This window comes from Felis catus, chromosome X, assembly GCF_018350175.1.
Source record: "Felis catus isolate Fca126 chromosome X, F.catus_Fca126_mat1.0, whole genome shotgun sequence".
Taxonomy (NCBI): domain Eukaryota; kingdom Metazoa; phylum Chordata; class Mammalia; order Carnivora; family Felidae; genus Felis; species Felis catus.
The window spans coordinates 97,769,949-97,786,515 of NC_058386.1; the positions used below are offsets into that span (position 1 = coordinate 97,769,949).

Below are 16,567 nucleotides of genomic sequence, written 5' to 3' on the forward strand. Positions count from 1 at the left end.
TATATAAATGTTCAATTACCATGTTTTATGGCTCAAACTAATATAATACTGAATGGCAACTAAAGTTCAATTTAAAAAAGATCCCACCTGCTCACCGAGGCCTTTCCTGGCCATCTCATCGAAAATTACAACCCTTTCTCCTTCTCTGATTTACTTTTCCGCTTAGCATTCAGCTCTACCCAAGACACTAGATTTTACTTATTCACTCTTTGCTTTTCTTCTACCTCTGGATCATATGGTCCATGAAGGAGAGGCTTTTGTCCCTTTCTCTGCCCTCAGCCCCTAGAAAGGTCAGGTACGCAGAGATGTTGACTACATGAACAGATTTCTTCTCTCCATACCATTATTTGTTCACAGATGAAGAGCTTACCTACTTTGTAGGACTGTTAGGAAGATAAGACAATTAGAAAGTAGAAGGTGATGGGGCGCCTGGGTAGCCCCGTCGGTTGAACATCCGACTGGCTCAGGTCACGATCTCATGATTCGTGAGCTGGAGACCTGTGTCTCTGTCTCCCCCTCTCTCTGCCCCTCCCCTACTTGCACTCGCTCTCAAAAATAAATAAACATTAAAAAAATGCTTTTTAAATTAAAAAAGGAAAAGTAGAAGGTGACTAAAAAGCTGAAAGCCCTATATAGCGACTGACATAAAATCACCTTGTTCCCAACCCTGCTAATGAAATGAGTCCTACAAGTGTCTCATTTCCCGTCTAAGTGTCAGATATTTCTTTTTTGTTGATGTTTATTTATTTTTGAGAGAGAGAGAGAGAGAGACAGACCACGAGCAGAGAGGGGCAGAGAGACAGGGGTGGGGGACACAAAATCCGAAGCAGGCTCCAGGCTCTGAGCTGTCAGCACAGAACCCGACGCGGGGCTCGAACCCATGAACCGCGAGATCATGACGTCAGCTGAAGTTGGATGCTTAACCGACTGGAGCCACCCAGGTGCCCCTAAGTGTCAGCTATTTCTGATGAGGAGCTTTCTCAAGCTTACTGCAGATTTCCCAGAATCCACCAGACACCAGGGGATGGCAAATTAGTAGTTACCGTTTGCTGCGCGTTACCACATGCCAAGCACTGCTAAGCACGTCACATGCACGATCTCATCTAATCCCCACAACAAACCTGTATGTAGGTACATCAATGTGCCCATTCTGCAGATGAGAAACCCTGAGGCTCAGAGAGGTTGGACAATTTGCCCAAGGTTTTTCTGATTAAGCAGCAAACTAAAGTTCTGGATCACAGGTCTGGTACATTTTTGCTACCAGATAGTAAGAACAGTTCTTTTTGATGACAGAAATCATGCAGAGTTTTACTATGAGTGAAAAATGCAAATTCAGAGGATTTTAAGGTACTGCAACGTGAATAAGAATGGTTAAACCTGGTATCCGAAGTCTTGTGTGTTTTGGGGAGGGAACAGGTATACTCCTACATTGCCAATGAGCACAAGTAGTTTATTCTTTGAAGAAACACAATCTGGAAACAGGAATGTTACAAATAAGTTCTTTCTAAGAGAAAAGTTGGAAAAAAATAAAAACCACTTAAAAAAAAAACCAAATAAGAGTTGGAAAATCCCCAATGCCTAACGTACAGTTACAAATGATTGTTATAATAGAAATAAGACGTCATTATAAAAAAGCCCCAGTGAGCAAAAGGACAGAGTAGAAAATGAAGGTTCCCCTTCCGCCCCCACAATACCCAGTTCTACTCCCTCAGAGGTCACTTACCGTTGATAACAGTTTTGTGCATATACTTCCAGGTGCCTGTTGATTTTGAGTGTCCAATAATATGTAATTGGCTAAGCCATCCATGGTAGAGTAGCACAACGACATATTGTTCCCTGGAAGCGAGTATATGAAGCAACGTTATGTAAAAATTACAAAATACAAGGACAACACACACTCACTGGAGCTACACAAAATCAGCTGCCTGAACACTGATAAAAATGGGAAGAGATTGGCCTGATGGAGATAGCTGAATTTAATGTGTCTAAGGCTGGGGCGCCTGGGAGGCTCAGTCGGTTGAGCATCCGACTTCGGCTCAGGTCATGACCTCACAGTTTGTGAGTTCGAGCCCCGCGTCGGGCTCTGTGCTGACAGCTCGGAGCCTGGAGCCTGCTTCGGATTCTGTCTGTCTGTGTGTCTCTCTCTCTCTCTCGCTGCCCCTCCCCTGCTCACTCTGTGTCTCTTTCTCTCAAAAAAAATTAAAAAAAAAATTTAATGCATCTAAGGCTGCCTGAGTTCACAAAAGGAAAAAGAAAAGAAAACAAGACCAACCACTGCGACGCCACACGGAGGGGAAGAAAATCTTAGAATTGAGACGTCTGGTCGGGTGGAGAGAGCACTGGGCCGGCCGCTTGGGAGCCCCGGGTCCCAGCCCCAGCTGTCGTGGGCCATCCCTTGCCGTTTCTAGGCCCCAATATGCTCATCTGCAAAGGGGCCTCCTTAAATGAGGTCTAGGGGCCTTCCGATGGTACAAAGTCTTTGTGTGCCAGAGGAAACATTAGGGCTGAAGAAATAGAATAACATAGAATAACATAGAAAGGTTGGAAAGAAAGGCATTGCTCCAGTGGGGCCACAAAGGGTGACCTGTCGGGCCCCTTCATTAAGAGGAATGATAATCTGTGTAAAACACAGTCCCTGATCTCAAGGAATCTGGTGCCTGGTGCTCTTGTGTGGCTGACTGAAACAATCGGTTGGGTGTAAGTCTGAAATAAAGTGAGCCGACCCCCCCCCGCCCCCAGCCTTTTTTTTTTTTTTTAAAGGAGCGCCAGAAATCTTTTTGCCATCAGCCTCCTACTGTCCCTCCTCACATCACTGAGACTGTTAAACTATCTCACTCCCTTCCTTCTGTGGACCTTCATCTTAATTCAGGATCTTTTTTAAATTTTTTTTTATTTTGATTTGGAAGCTTCCTGTGCCCCAATAGCCAAGCCAAGGGGACTCAGCTGAATTGAGCTTGTCGAATACCAATAGCATTCGAGGCCCCGTACAGCGAAGCAGGGCTGCGTTATGACTTCTGTGGGCCCGAGGCGCTAGTAAGATGCATGCTTGGGGACAGAAACATCTCCGAGGGGGTAGATAGGGATCTGAGGGGTCGGATGATCCTCGTGCCTGACCCGTTCCTCTTCTGAACTCACTTTCTATACCACCGATGGCTGCCGTGAGGCGAGTCTGCTTTTCAGAAACAGCTTGTGAAATCAGCCTCATTACATTTTGTTTTTCTTTTTGAGAGACAGAGAGACTGAGAGCCGGGGAGGGGCCGAGGGAGAGGGAGAGAGAGAATCCTAAGAGACTCCATGCCTAGCGTGGAGCCTGATTCGGGGTTCGATCTCACGACCCTAAGATCACGGCCTGAGCCCAAATCAAGAGTAGGAGGCTTAACTGACTGAGCCACCCAGGTGCCTTGCGGCCTCATTACCCTCTAGTCATACCTTTATGCGGAGTGGGCAGAACACGTGTTTGAACCACTTTCTAATTATTCTCCAAGGAGCCAAACTGGCCTCCCAAGCCAGGGTCTGGATGGTCAGTGCGCACGCCGAGTGTGGCGGGCACGTACATCTACGCATCTGAGCATGTGCCTCTCTGTGTTCCAGAGCCCGCTCTTAGGCGATGTCGCGTTATTGACTCATTTCGTGTCCGCTTCCCCTTTTCCCTCCTCCCGTGTGGAGTTGACTCCCGTGTGAATCTTAACAATGTTAAGAACGGATGACAGAAGCGGGGCTGTGACCCCTCCTGTTGTGCGCTGCCTTTGCCTAGAGGACTTGCATAGAAGCGTGCTTTCCGTTCTGAGTGCTCTTTTTCCCGTGAAACAGACTTGGGAGTATCAAGAACGCTGGGTGCACCACACACAGTTCATAGAGAGGAAAGACGTGGTTCACAGCTACTACTACCTCTACTGCGTACGCTGGAGCATCCCGACCGCTATGAGACCCATGCTACAAGTCTCCGCCTCTGCCTACTTCACCGTCAAGATCACCAAAAACAAACCTCCAGTAAGCTCTTCCTTTTCTGCCCTGTTCACGTCGTTGAGACTCCAATGAGAACGGAGACCTCTCTTGTCAAGGTCATCGATGACCTCTTTTTTTTTTTTCGGTACACCTTAATGGTTTTACAAACTAGTTCTCAACGGTTCCTTCTGTCCTCATCTTGCCTGGCCAATCTGTAGCACTTGCCCTGGCTGCGCACTCCTTTCTTCAGGAAGTGTTCCATTTGGCTGCTAGAACACCATACTATCCTGGCCTTGCGCCCGCCTCACCGACCATTCCTTCTCAGTCTCTCCTGGCCTCGAGCCTCTCCTCTAGACTCATTTCCTTGGGGATCTTATGGTCTCCGGGCTCCAAATGCCACCTCTAGCTTACGATTCCCAAATTTATATCTCCAGCCCAGACCTCTGCCACTGTTTAACACACATCTCACTTCTTGTATCCCAAACTGAACTTGCCATTTTCCCTTCCCAACCTGACCTACCTGCAGACATCTCATCTCGGTTCACGGCCCACATCCTTGGCATCACCTTTGACTTTCGCATCCCTGATGCAACACACTGGGAAGTCCTGTTGGCCCTATCTTCAGAAACAGGTCCTGAATCCAACAATTTCTTACCACTCCACTTTTACCACCTTGGTGCAAGACCCCATCGACTCTTACCAAGAGTATTTCAATGGCCTTCTAACTGGTCTCTCTGCTTCCACCCTTGCCCTCGTCGTGTATCTTTTCAACCCAGCGGCCGCCAGAGTGAGCCTTGGGAGATGAATTTATGTCACTCCTCTGTTTACAATGTGTTTCTCAAACTTCCAAGCACATGCAAATTAATGGGGGATCTTGTCGAAAGAAGGTTCCGATTCAGCAGGTCTGGGGTAGGGCCGGAGATTACTAACAAGATCCTAGGCGGTGCTGATGCCACAGGTCCACAGAGCACAATTTGAGTATTGAGGGCCTACAAGGCCTTGCGTGACCTAGTCCCTTGTTATTTCTGCTTTTTTCCCTCTCCTCCTTCTCCTCCTCCTCCTCCCTCAGTTACTCTCCTCTAGCTACTGTGATCTTGCTATTCTTTAACAATCCGGGTATAGTCCCGCCTCTGCGCCTCTGCATTTGCTGTTCCCTCCGACTGGACCGCTCTCCCCTTGGTATGTGCATATCCTGCTCTCACCTCCTAGACCACACTTTGTAACACTTTATTACCTTCTGATAGTCTACGTAATTTATTATCTTGTTCTGGCCTGCTCCCCCTACCAGAATGTGAGTTCCACAAAGGCAGGAATGTTTGTCTTGCTGTAAAACGAGGCCTGGCAAACAGTAGGCACTCAGTAAATACTTGAAGGAATGACTGCCTGCAGCCACCATGTAGACGATGAATATGAAATATTGATAGCTAGTGTGAAAGGAGTTAAAATAACACCCATGAATCTAGGGCTCGGGTCATCAGAGGAGCAGGGCTGGTACCAAGCATAATGCCCGGAACACAGCACACATAAAAATGTCATTTCTCCCCTTGTCTTCCATCCTTTCACAGAAGTTATCTGAGGCTTCGTCTGACTCTCAAGCTTTATATATGGCTACACAGTGAGCCAACTATGTCTTATGTTTATCCTAGCCTAGTACAAACTTACCTATTTGAACCTGCAGTAATGTAAAAAGGTAAAGTAGGTGGAGCTCTCCCTTCCCCTGGTCATATATCCTGCCATCAGCTGTCTTGCTAAGTGGCAAGGTTGGAGATTGGAAAGGAAGGCTGGTGGAGGTAAGTAAGACCATGATCAGTGCCCATGCACTGAGTGCTTAGGAGAAGGGCTCTTGATTAGAATTCCAAGTATAATTTTGGAAGGGAGAATGGGTGGGGGCCACTGAGACAATTTTTACACCCTACATTTTTATGTGGCTTTAAAAACGTTTTCCAACTTGTTTACCTATATTACTTCGTTCTTACTCTATTCCTAAGAGGGAAATACGGCCAACTGAGTAAAGTGGAACATGTAGAGAAGGTAAATGACTATTCATGAAGAACACAAGCCTGTTCTGACTTGTTTTCAATTTTTATGGAGATTCTTTAGGTTATTTGTTGCCAAAAAGATCTTTTGGGGAACAGAGATTTGAAGTGACAAAGAACCGATAGACATCCCAATAAGGAGGGTAAATTCTAGAAACTTAAGAGTACACATATATGGACAAGGGTAGGGATGGAAGGAATTATGAGTTGGTATGGTTGGTCTAGGCTAACAGTTGCCCTTTTCTCTCTTAGGATATGCCCATTGAGGTCTCTTACGTCTTTGAGGGCCATTCATTAGTTCACAGGTAACGAACAGTTGGAGGCTTTTTTTTTTTCTCATAATCTCTACCCCCAACGAGGCTAGAACTCAACATCTCGAGATCAAGAGTCTCATGCTCTACTGACTGAGCCACCTAGGCGCCCCTAGAGACTTACTTTTAAAAAGGTGGTGGGAAAAGGTCATCACACCCCAGGAACTTAGCAGGCCCATAGCCACAGATAACTCACGTAATGGTTACTTTTCTTCTTTGAACCACCTACCCCATTACGATGGGCTGAAAGTAGGATTCTGCCCTTGTTCTAGAAAAACTTTTTTAATGGCTTGGTTTTCAGCAATTAGAAACTTGAGGACTAGTTGCTGAAGTAGGGTGGGAACAAAGTGGGTCATGTCTGTTGTGTCTATGGGAAACTTCACAATCACATGGAAGTAAGTCCTATATAACAATCTTTTATTTGTACAGGACCTCTTTTAAAGAATCTTTCCATATCAACTCAACGCTTTTACTGATTGGGTCTATGGAATAGTGACAACCTTCATTCCCCACCCCCAAAAGACTTTTTGCTTACTAGGAATGTAACAGAATAAACAGGGAATCCCTGTCTCAATGTTTTGTTTTATTTTAAAAGGTTTTAGTATGTTTGTTTTTCTTCCTCTGCAGACCAGGAATGACTCGCTTTCGAGAAAAATGGCTGAGGGACATTACTGAGGCCAAAAGTATTTTAATGGAGTCAATTGCCTTCTAATTCAATGGTGTCTAATTCCTATAGAATGTTTTAGGATTGGATTTCTAATCACAATGTATTAAAAATACGATACTGCACATCAAACCACAGAATGTTTATTGAATAATAAACTTTTGGCAAACAATCCAACTGTATTTTTTTTTTTGCATTCATTCATTTTCCATTTGGCAACTTCCATCACATTAGCAGAGTAACCAGTAAGTTGTTTTCCATTTTCTAAATGGTTTTTCCCATCACTACCTGTATCACGTAGTCTTAACAGGTATAGAAGCCAAGTTTAGAGATTTGTAAAATTCACCTGTCAGACTAAACGGAGATGGACACTTGGCTGCTTGTTCCCCCATATGAGCCCAATTCTCTAGTGCACACATACCTCTTTATGGGCATAACTGGGGAAAAGAAAAGTGGTGGTAGTTCTACAGCTCATAATATTTCCCTACTCACAGACCCCTTCCTTCACTTAAGTGAGTAAGTTAAATAATACATTCGGAAACTCTGAAACCGGGCATGCCGCCTACCGCAATACAGCATCACAACCGTGATGGCAACAGGGTGGCCTGAGGACAGGAGGCAATAAAACAGGGAATGTTCGCTAGCCACCCTTACTTTGTCTTCTTCCCAGCCTAACACCAGATCATCACTTGTTCTTGCCATCCCTATGAGGCTGTCTTACCCGGCTGTAAAGTTTTAAAACACCAAAGACAAGATAGCATTACAGGTGATTACTTACAAGTACGTCAGAATACGTATTTACGTAGATAAGCACTGGAAGGGAACACAGAATACTAAAGGCAATTGATGTGGTAAGACTGTGGGTAATATTTTTCTTCTTTTTTTAACTCTTACGTTTGTGCAACAGATACAAAAGGAGGGAAGATCTGATCAGAACAACAGGCAAGGAGGTGGAAAACTAGATAAGTCTCCCTGAAGAATAAAACATAAATTTCAAACACAACACCCCTCCTATTTGATTTATGGCTCAGATGACTAAGCACAGTTTGAAGCAGTAACTCTCATGAGCTCAAAATAAAATACTTTTAGCCCTTTTCTTCTTCCCTCCTCTTCCCCAAAGAATACGCTACTGAAGCTGTTCTTTGGTAGATCTTTCCTGAACAAACCCCTGGTGAAAGAAATGAAAAGTTCTGAAATACATTAATATATTTTTTTCATTTAGTCAACAAGCATTTGTTGACTATCTAGTCTGTGGAGGAGACAGGAGAATCCAATAAAAATCCACAATAATCCTAGATCAGAGCTGTTGCATTTAAACTACCTTGCCTACTGAAAGTAAGAGTGTCAACTCATTCAGTCTCTAGGAACCAGTAATAAAAAATAATGTTCTTAGAGAACAAAATTCTTGAGTAGGGATTATAAATTTCGGTTTTATTACACAGGAAGTAAATGGATTACACCTCATAAATTTGGAAACTTAGTTTCCTTTTGTCTTTTGGAAGTAAGAGATTTACTAGGTTAGGCAGCGGCAACAACGATAAACAGAAATCACTTCAGATTCAGGGGTCATAAATGTTGCTACACGCCAAATGGTTTAGCTGTGGGTTAAAGGTAGATACTTTCCTAGAATATATGTTAGATAGTAAAACTTTTCATCTATACTTTGAAATACGACTGCCTTATTTTAAAACTTTGGAAAAAAACACTTTCAACTATTACAAGGAGAAAGGGCATTTTATAAGCTCAGAGTTAGAACTTCCCCATCCCCCAGGTAATTTAAATTTATCCTAGACACATAACAACACAGCTCAAAACAAACTTAACAAAAACAGCCAAAACTTCCCTTGTCCCCTTTCCCCTTCACTCTTGTGACCTAACAACTCAAACTGAACAAAATAACGGAAGAAAAAGATCATGAACTAGTCCCAGAATTTTCCATTTCTCCCAAACTTAAAAGTCAACAGTAGCCATAAAAAGTGGTAAAGTGAGGAGTTCTATACAAAGTTAAACTGAATGACAGATGTAAAAAATAAACTGAAAGGTTTAACAATGTTTAAAATAAAATATGCTTATTACACAAAGGACAGACTTAAAATACGTTTACTATCATTTTAGCTTCATCCTTACGAAACAACGATGTTAAAAACAATACTTCATTAAATTTTTTCCTATGAAACTCCTAACTGCAGTGGACTCCCATTCATTTCCAGTATTCAAATAATGACCTAAGCACAACTTAGATGGAAATAATGTACTCACACTGGCACAACAGTAGACTTCCTAACATTTTATACTCGGAAGAACCATTTTTAAGTAAACCTTTAAGAATTTAAAACACTAATGTTCACGTCTTCAACTCAGTACGTCTGTGGGTTAGTTTGCTTTTTGGCTTGTTTGTTGGATTTGGGGATAGAGAGGTAGGGACTGAAAACAAAATACATTATTTCCAGGGCGGACTATGTATTATACAGGTCAATTTTCAAATTCCAGGTTTCCTCTTTTCAGCAATGCCTTCATCTTATTAACACAAGTGGCCTCCCGTATGTTTCTATCAAGACCATTTATAACACATTCAACAGAGAGAAGTGATTAATTTCCCACAAGTTCAGTTGCAGTGGGGGTAGGGGTAAGGGTGGAGGGTGGGCACGATGTAGAGCTAAGAGTAGCACTGGCCCATGGTGTGAGAGTTAAGTTTCTTGTCTTATTGACACTTCCTCTCAATGCCACCTCCCCGAATACAGTATGATCTCATTCGTAATTTGGATTTTTAAACCAGAAAGTTATTACGGTCAATCCAAAAATAACCCAAAGATCTTGCTAAAATTATATCAATAAGCAGCTTTTTATTGAAGGACTAAAAGAATTAAATAGAAGGCACAGTAGCACTGTAAAGCTTTTTCATTTTTCAGATCATAATAATCTTTTTGTATGTATATGTGGAACCCAGACTTTTTTTTGTTGTTAAAAATGTCTGCTGAACCATCAGAAAATCCTTATTTGTCATCTTTCCCTTTAGTTTTTCGGTATACCATCTCTCGAAAACTGGCCAGAATCTTGTTTTCTCTCTTTCGCCTCTCTTCTTGGTTAAAGGACGCCAGGGCTCTCTTCTCATCAGCACTATAGATCTGGTTCTCTTTCCGCAGTCGCACGGCCTCCATTCGGCGATGCCTGGAGATAATTTTATTTTTGGCTTAATTTCTCAGTAATTATTCTTAGAGTACTTCCCCACTAATCCTGTCTTAATACAGAGAGGCCTAGTGAAAAAACTGACCGACAGAAATTGTTTTGGTCATGGGTCGGATTTTCAAAAGATCATTCATTTTATCTGCCGATGTGTCCTTTGATTCATTTGTAGTATTCAAATAATGATCTGATGCTCTGTCAACATCACGAAGGTTATCAACTTCAAATTCTAAGGGCGTAAAAACAACCAAAACTAGCAAACTATTAAACTTCCTATGTGATATGTGGAATTTACCTTTGGGGAACTGACAGTAAGACAGAAGAAAGATTTAACTTGTCATCGATCAGGTGGAACTTCCTCAGGGTTCTAATTTATCACACAATCAAAAGAACCAGGTCTAATACTACAATAGAATTTGAGGAATTTCGTGAGTGGATTTAATAACTTCCTTAGAATCCAGCAGCAGCTCAAAGAAGGGATTTAGCACAAGGGCCAAATAAGGAACATGGGGGGCCGGGGCTGAGGGAAACTATTGTATCATCTTCAAAAGGTCTCCTTGCTTAGAGAGAAAACTTCAAGAAACTCTTTTATGTATATGTAAACCAACCCTACACAATCGGTTTGCGATCAGGCTTGAGCTATGTCTAGAAAAATAGAGAAAACTGAGTAAGGAAAAGGGGAGAACCATTTCAGGTTAGTGTGAAGGTGGGGGAGCAGCAGGATGGAAAGACAAGGAGATGACAATGTATTCAAGGTCGCTCAGGGTACAGTGAGTTTATCTGGAACACAAAGTGCTATGTGAACAATGCTATAAAACATCTATGTACCCGTCTCCTAGTATGTGGGAAAGATGTTCTCTTGGGTATCTAGGAATAGAGTTGTTAGGTCATAAAGTATATGAATGTTCAACTTCCCAAGATGATAGGAGACTTTTCCAAAGTGGTGGTACCAATTTATATTACCACTAGCAATATTGAAAAGATCCTGTAGATCCACATCTTCTCCAATGCTTGGTATTGTTAGAACTTTGAACTTTTGTCTATCAAATAGATGTAAAATGGTACTTCGGTATGTTCTTGATGTCTATTTCCAATGATAATGAACATCTTTTTATGTATGTGTAAGCCATATATTTTTCTTCTTCTAACAAATGCTTGTTTGTGTCATTTTCCCATTTTTCTTTTGGGTTGTTTATAGGTATTTAAATATTCTCAATACCATCAGTTGTAAGATCTTGTCCCAGCTTGAAACTTGTCTTTTTCCTTAAGTGGTGTCTTTTGATGAACAAAAGTTGTTACTTTTAACCTAGGCAAATTTATCACTATTTTATTTTATGTTTAAGAAACACTTTCCCACCCCAAGATCTATTAGAGATCTACTCATATTTTATACTAAGAGTGTTAAAAGTTGTTTTGACATTTAAGTCCTTTATCTAGCTGCACTTTTTTAAAAGTTTATTTATTTATTTTTGAGAGAGAGAGAGAGAGAGAGAGAGAGAGAGAGAGAGAGAGAGAGAGAGAGAGACATAGGGAGGGAGGGTAAGAGAGAACCCAAGCATGCTCCATGCTGTCAGCACAAAGCTGACACGGGGCTACATCCCGCAAACTGTGAGATCATGACCTGAGCTGAAAGCAAGAGTCGGACGCTCAGCTAACTGAGCCACCCAGGCGCCCCTGCACTGATTTTTAAATATGGTGATTCAGGGTTCTACTTTCATCTTTTTCCAAACGGATAACCATTTTTCTCCCGCTCCATTTACTGACAGTTCTTTCTTTCCCCAATGATTTGACATACCATCTCTTTCATATAACTTAAGTTCCACACATGTATGGCTCTGCCTCTGGGCTCTGTATTTTATTCCACTGAACAATTCATTTGTTCCCCTGTGCTTTCTAAAGTTCTGTAAATTTCTTAAGTCCTCATATCTGGGCTGGCACATCTTATCTTCCTGTTCTGCTTCTTCAAAGGTGACTGGGCTATTCTCAGCCCTCTAGTCTAACTTATAAAACATTAAGTTTCACATAAAACTCTGTTGTGATTTTGACTAGAACTGTACTGAATCTACAGATCAGTTTGGGAAGAACTGACAACTTTATATAATGCCTTCCTCTTTAATGTCTCTTAATAATGTTTTATAGTTTTCTCTATAGATGTCTTAGACATCTTTTGTTAACATTTATTCCTAAATCCTTAATATTCTCTGATACTATTATAATGTTGGTTTCTTTTTATTTAATTACATTCTCTAATTGTTTCCTGGTACATAGAAATGCAATTCACTTTTATGTATTAACCTTACATTGAACCATTTATTAAACCCTCCTATTATTTAGAATCATCTGGATTCTTAAGGATTTTCTATGGAAAAAAAAGTCATATCATTCACAAAAAATGACAGTTATATCCTCCTTTCCAATGCTTATGACTCATTTCTTTCTGTCTTACTGTGCTAGTCCTCAGAATTCCAAGATTCTGAAGTAGCTTCAGGTGTTCTGCAAATATTTGCCTCCAACTTTATTTTAAAATATTTAACTATTTTTAAAAGTTTATAAAGTTTTTAAAAATCCGAAATTCAGGTTGATCTTGGTACTGATGCCCTGTTAGTTCACTCCAATCATTCTTCTTCGTACTTTGTTTTTTTCTTCCATAATTTTATTTTCATTTCCCTATGCTGAACCTGATGTCTGTCATAATCGTTTTCTGCTCTTCATTCTCAGAGTCCACAGAGAATTAGAGACTCCACATCCTCTGACTCTACAGAGAACTAGAGGCAAACTCAGAAAACAGGAAACACTGTCTCACGAAAATGATTTCCTCCTACCAGAATGCCACATTCTTCATGGAGCAGTGTTAAGTGACTGAATTAACTATATCCTCTAGAAAACAAAACTATCCGTACCAAAATACAAACTAGGAAAGGACACTGGAAAGACTGATTCTTTGAAGTTGGAGAGAGAGCTGATTTTGAGGCTGAGTTGCACACATAGTTGCGACTTTAGACAACCATGTTTATACCAATAAACCAGTAAAACCAGTACTATATAAACCAAATAAAACCAGTATTAAACCAAAACGGTTTATGTAAACCAAATAAAACCAGTATTAAACCAAAATGTATACTCTACTTTTCATTAGGAATGATCACTTAATGAAAATCAATTACCAAAATACAATTATGATAGTGAGAAAGGAAAAGATCTAACCATGGAAACTGACCTCGATGCCAATAACTTACCTGCTACCACTCATTACATAACCCGAGCATTCGAACGATGCAATTTCTTCACTTGTCAAGCCAATTTCACCTCTTCTTGGGATACGTTTCCCAGCTTTTACGTATTCAGCCATAGCTGCACCCTCACCAGGCAACAGTGCATGGCCATAGCTACAAAGTAATTCAGAATTCAGAAAAGTTCATTATAAAAAACTCCTCATCTAAAGAGAGCACAAAAACATCTCTCAGAAAACAGCACAAAAATAACAGTTGCCGGGCAGCAGCAGGCTGGGAAGCCCAATGTGAATTACTTTAATTAGTGAACATTGCACTCTGACCTACATAACTAACGCAGAAATAAAGACATGCTTTGGAAGAACAAAAGAACTGAAATGAGTGAGTACAGATTCATGGTTTACAATTATGGATCAATTTATGTCTATAAGCACTGCCTTTACAGCTTCTGCCCCCAGCTAATTCCTTTCCCCTTCTTTCCCTTTTATAGAAAAAAAAAAAGAAATATCTCAAATTAACATACTTTTTAGGCTTATAACCAGTAATAATGCTATCCAGTAACTATTATCTATTAACTTTTATTTGAGGGGACTTTAAAAACTACCATCCCGGAGAGAGCCAAAGCATAAGAGACTCTTAAAAACTGAGAACAAACTGAGGGTTGATGGGGGGTGGGAGAGAGGGGAGGATGGGTGATGGGTATTGAGGAGGGCACCTTTTGGGATGAGCACTGGGTGTTGTATGCAAACCAGTTTGACAATAAATTTGATATATTAAAAAAATAATAAAATAAAAACTACCATCCCTTCATTCAAGTCATTGAGTGCATCTTAAATACATAATTAAACTCAAAGCTTAGAATACAAAAATAATTTCTGTTCTTGTGGAATTTACATCCCAACAAGGACATAACTGCAATACAAGGTAGAACACATGAAACAACACACAAAAGAAACAGAAAATACTTTGAGGACGAAAGGGTTAAAGAAGGGTAGGAATCACATCTACTTGTGGAGGGAAGGTACTGGGAATCAGCACATGATCCCTCCTTTTGAAAGGGGTTTTAAAAGATGGTAAAGATTTTGACAGGAAGAAATTGGAAGTAGTAAAGAAACTAGGGCTGGGAAAAAAAGGGAAGGCATGTTGGGGGAAGCATAAGGTAAACAAGGCATGACGTGGGAAAGTGCACAGTAAATGCAGGAAGTTTTAGTTCTGCTCACTTGGAACCTGGGGTGTAAATAAAGGAGTAGAGGGTGATAGGGTTGGAAAGGTAAGTCAGGGCCATACTTTGATGAAGGGACTTTAGTTATTTTAAGTACACAGTTACTTACTTCAAAGGTTTATCATCCTGAGAGGCAAGTGTTTTCGGAGCCTCTGGGCCAATTAAATCTGAGGGTTCTTCAGGCTCTGCAGGAAAAGATGTTCAGAAACAGATTCACATTTTGACTAATCAGTTAATTTAATGTTTTTTTTTTTTTTTTGGAGAGAGAGAGAACGCATGTGTGCATGAGCAGGGAAGGGGTAGAAAGACAGGGAGAGAATCTTAATCATGTTGGGCATGGAGCAGCCCAACACAGGGCTCGATCTCACGACTGACTGACATGGGATTCGATCTCACAAATGTGAGATCACGACTGAGCCATCCAGGCACCCCATGTTAATTTAATGTTTTTTTATCTGTTCTGAGTCAAAGTCTACCAGAAGAACCTACTTGATCGATCCTTCCAGGGATTCTCCAGAAACTCTTCTTGGGAATCTTTAGAGCTTGAATCACTGGAATCTTTTCTATTCTTCTTAGACTTCTTTTTCTTATATTTCTTCCTGTAATGATTATAATTTTATACAAATACAATTAATAGCCCCACATTAAAGGGAATCTCATTTTTTAAGGCAATGAAAGACTGATAAAAATATTTAAATTTTCAGCTCATTAAAATTTTTAGAGAATTTTAATTAAAAAATCTTAACTTCTTTAACCAAATCATGTTTCACTATAAAAAAGATCCCTCAAGGGAACAATGAAATCCAGTTCTCATGTTGTAGAAAGATAACAAATAAAGCGGTTTAAAAACCAGCTGTTACCACTTTGAGCATCAATAATTTGAAGTGTAATGGATTAAAATACGTCAGATATGTCTGAATCCTTGGGTTCATAATGATACTAAAAAAGTCCAAATCATTATTTTGAAAATTAATAAAACAAAAAAAGTTTTTTAAAAAAGTAATTATCTTGCCTTTACTATACAAACTACTTCAGAGCAACCAAATAGTTGATGAGGGTTGATTTCTCTTATAAAATTATTCTACCTAAGAAAGCCAGAATTATACTATCACCACTTTGCAATCCCTAATGAAATAAGGGATCTAGGCAATGACCATCCATGGCTATTAATAGGACAAAAAGAGACAATCAGACATTATCTGCCTCCTGATGAAGTATGCACCACCTATGAAGTATGTGTGCCAAAGACTCAAATCTGAACCTTATCAAGTCTCTAGACCTTACTATCAAAATATAGGAAATACTGGGGCGCCTGGGTGGCGCAGTCGGTTAAGCGTCCGACTTCAGCCAGGTCACGATCTCGCGGTCCGTGAGTTCGAGCCCCGTGTCGGGCTCTGGGCTGATGGCTCGGAGCCTGGAGCCTGTTTCCGATTCTGTGTCTCCCTCTCTCTCTGCCCCTCCCCTGTTCATGCTCTGTCTCTCTCTGTCCCAAAAATAAATAAACATTGAAAAAAAATTTAAAAAAAAAATAAAAGTATTAAAAAAAAAAAAGACAAAATATATGAAATACAGAGGACAGAGAACATGTTACAAAGCACACAATTAAAAATATAATCAGGGTGTCTGGCTGGCTCAGTCAATGGAGCATGTGACTCTTGATCTCAGGGTCGTGAGTTTGAGCCCCACACTGGCTATAGAAATTACTTAAAAATAAAGTCTTTAAAAATAAGAAGAATTTTAAAAAACAGAATCAGGGGCACCTGGGTGGCTCAGTTGGTCAAGTGTCCAACTCTTAATCTCGGCTCAAGTCATGATCTCATGGTTTGTGAGATCAAGCCCCATGTCAGGCTCCATCCAAACTGAGCTTGGAGCCTGCTTGGGATTCTCTCGCTCCCTCCCAGGCTCGTGTTTGTGCTCTCTCTCTCAAAATAAATACTTAAAAGTACAATCAGCAAAACCCATACTATAGGAAACTC

General features: G+C 40.8%; 2 protein-coding genes and 1 long non-coding RNA gene across 5 annotated transcripts in view; 1 reads left to right on the top strand and 2 right to left on the bottom strand.

The window, feature by feature from the left end:
• LOC123383308 overlaps positions 1–2,102 on the bottom strand; it is a 22,532-nt gene extending 20,430 nt beyond the window's left edge. The window contains exon 1 of the long non-coding RNA XR_006592878.1: positions 1,724–2,102. This is a non-coding gene — a long non-coding RNA (uncharacterized LOC123383308). The remainder of the gene's footprint in view (positions 1–1,723) is intronic.
• The window catches only part of AKAP14 (A-kinase anchoring protein 14), a 19,626-nt gene extending 12,496 nt beyond the window's left edge, over positions 1–7,130 (top strand). For all 3 annotated transcript variants that reach the window (XM_006943969.5, XM_019824227.3, XM_045050470.1), the window contains 3 exons: positions 3,811–3,990; positions 6,234–6,286; positions 6,920–7,130. In XM_006943969.5, the coding sequence (XP_006944031.3) occupies positions 3,811–3,990; positions 6,234–6,286; positions 6,920–7,004 (318 nt within the window). In that variant the 3' untranslated portion in view covers positions 7,005–7,130. The remainder of the gene's footprint in view (positions 1–3,810; positions 3,991–6,233; positions 6,287–6,919) is intronic.
• The window catches only part of NKAP (NFKB activating protein), a 27,162-nt gene continuing 17,678 nt past the window's right edge, over positions 7,084–16,567 (bottom strand). Inside the window, exons 6-9 of the mRNA XM_004000839.5 lie at positions 15,081–15,190; positions 14,701–14,776; positions 13,376–13,525; positions 7,084–10,124 (exon numbers count right to left, since the gene is read on the bottom strand). Coding sequence (XP_004000888.1) covers positions 9,950–10,124; positions 13,376–13,525; positions 14,701–14,776; positions 15,081–15,190 — 511 coding nt within the window. The 3' untranslated portion in view covers positions 7,084–9,949. The remainder of the gene's footprint in view (positions 10,125–13,375; positions 13,526–14,700; positions 14,777–15,080; positions 15,191–16,567) is intronic.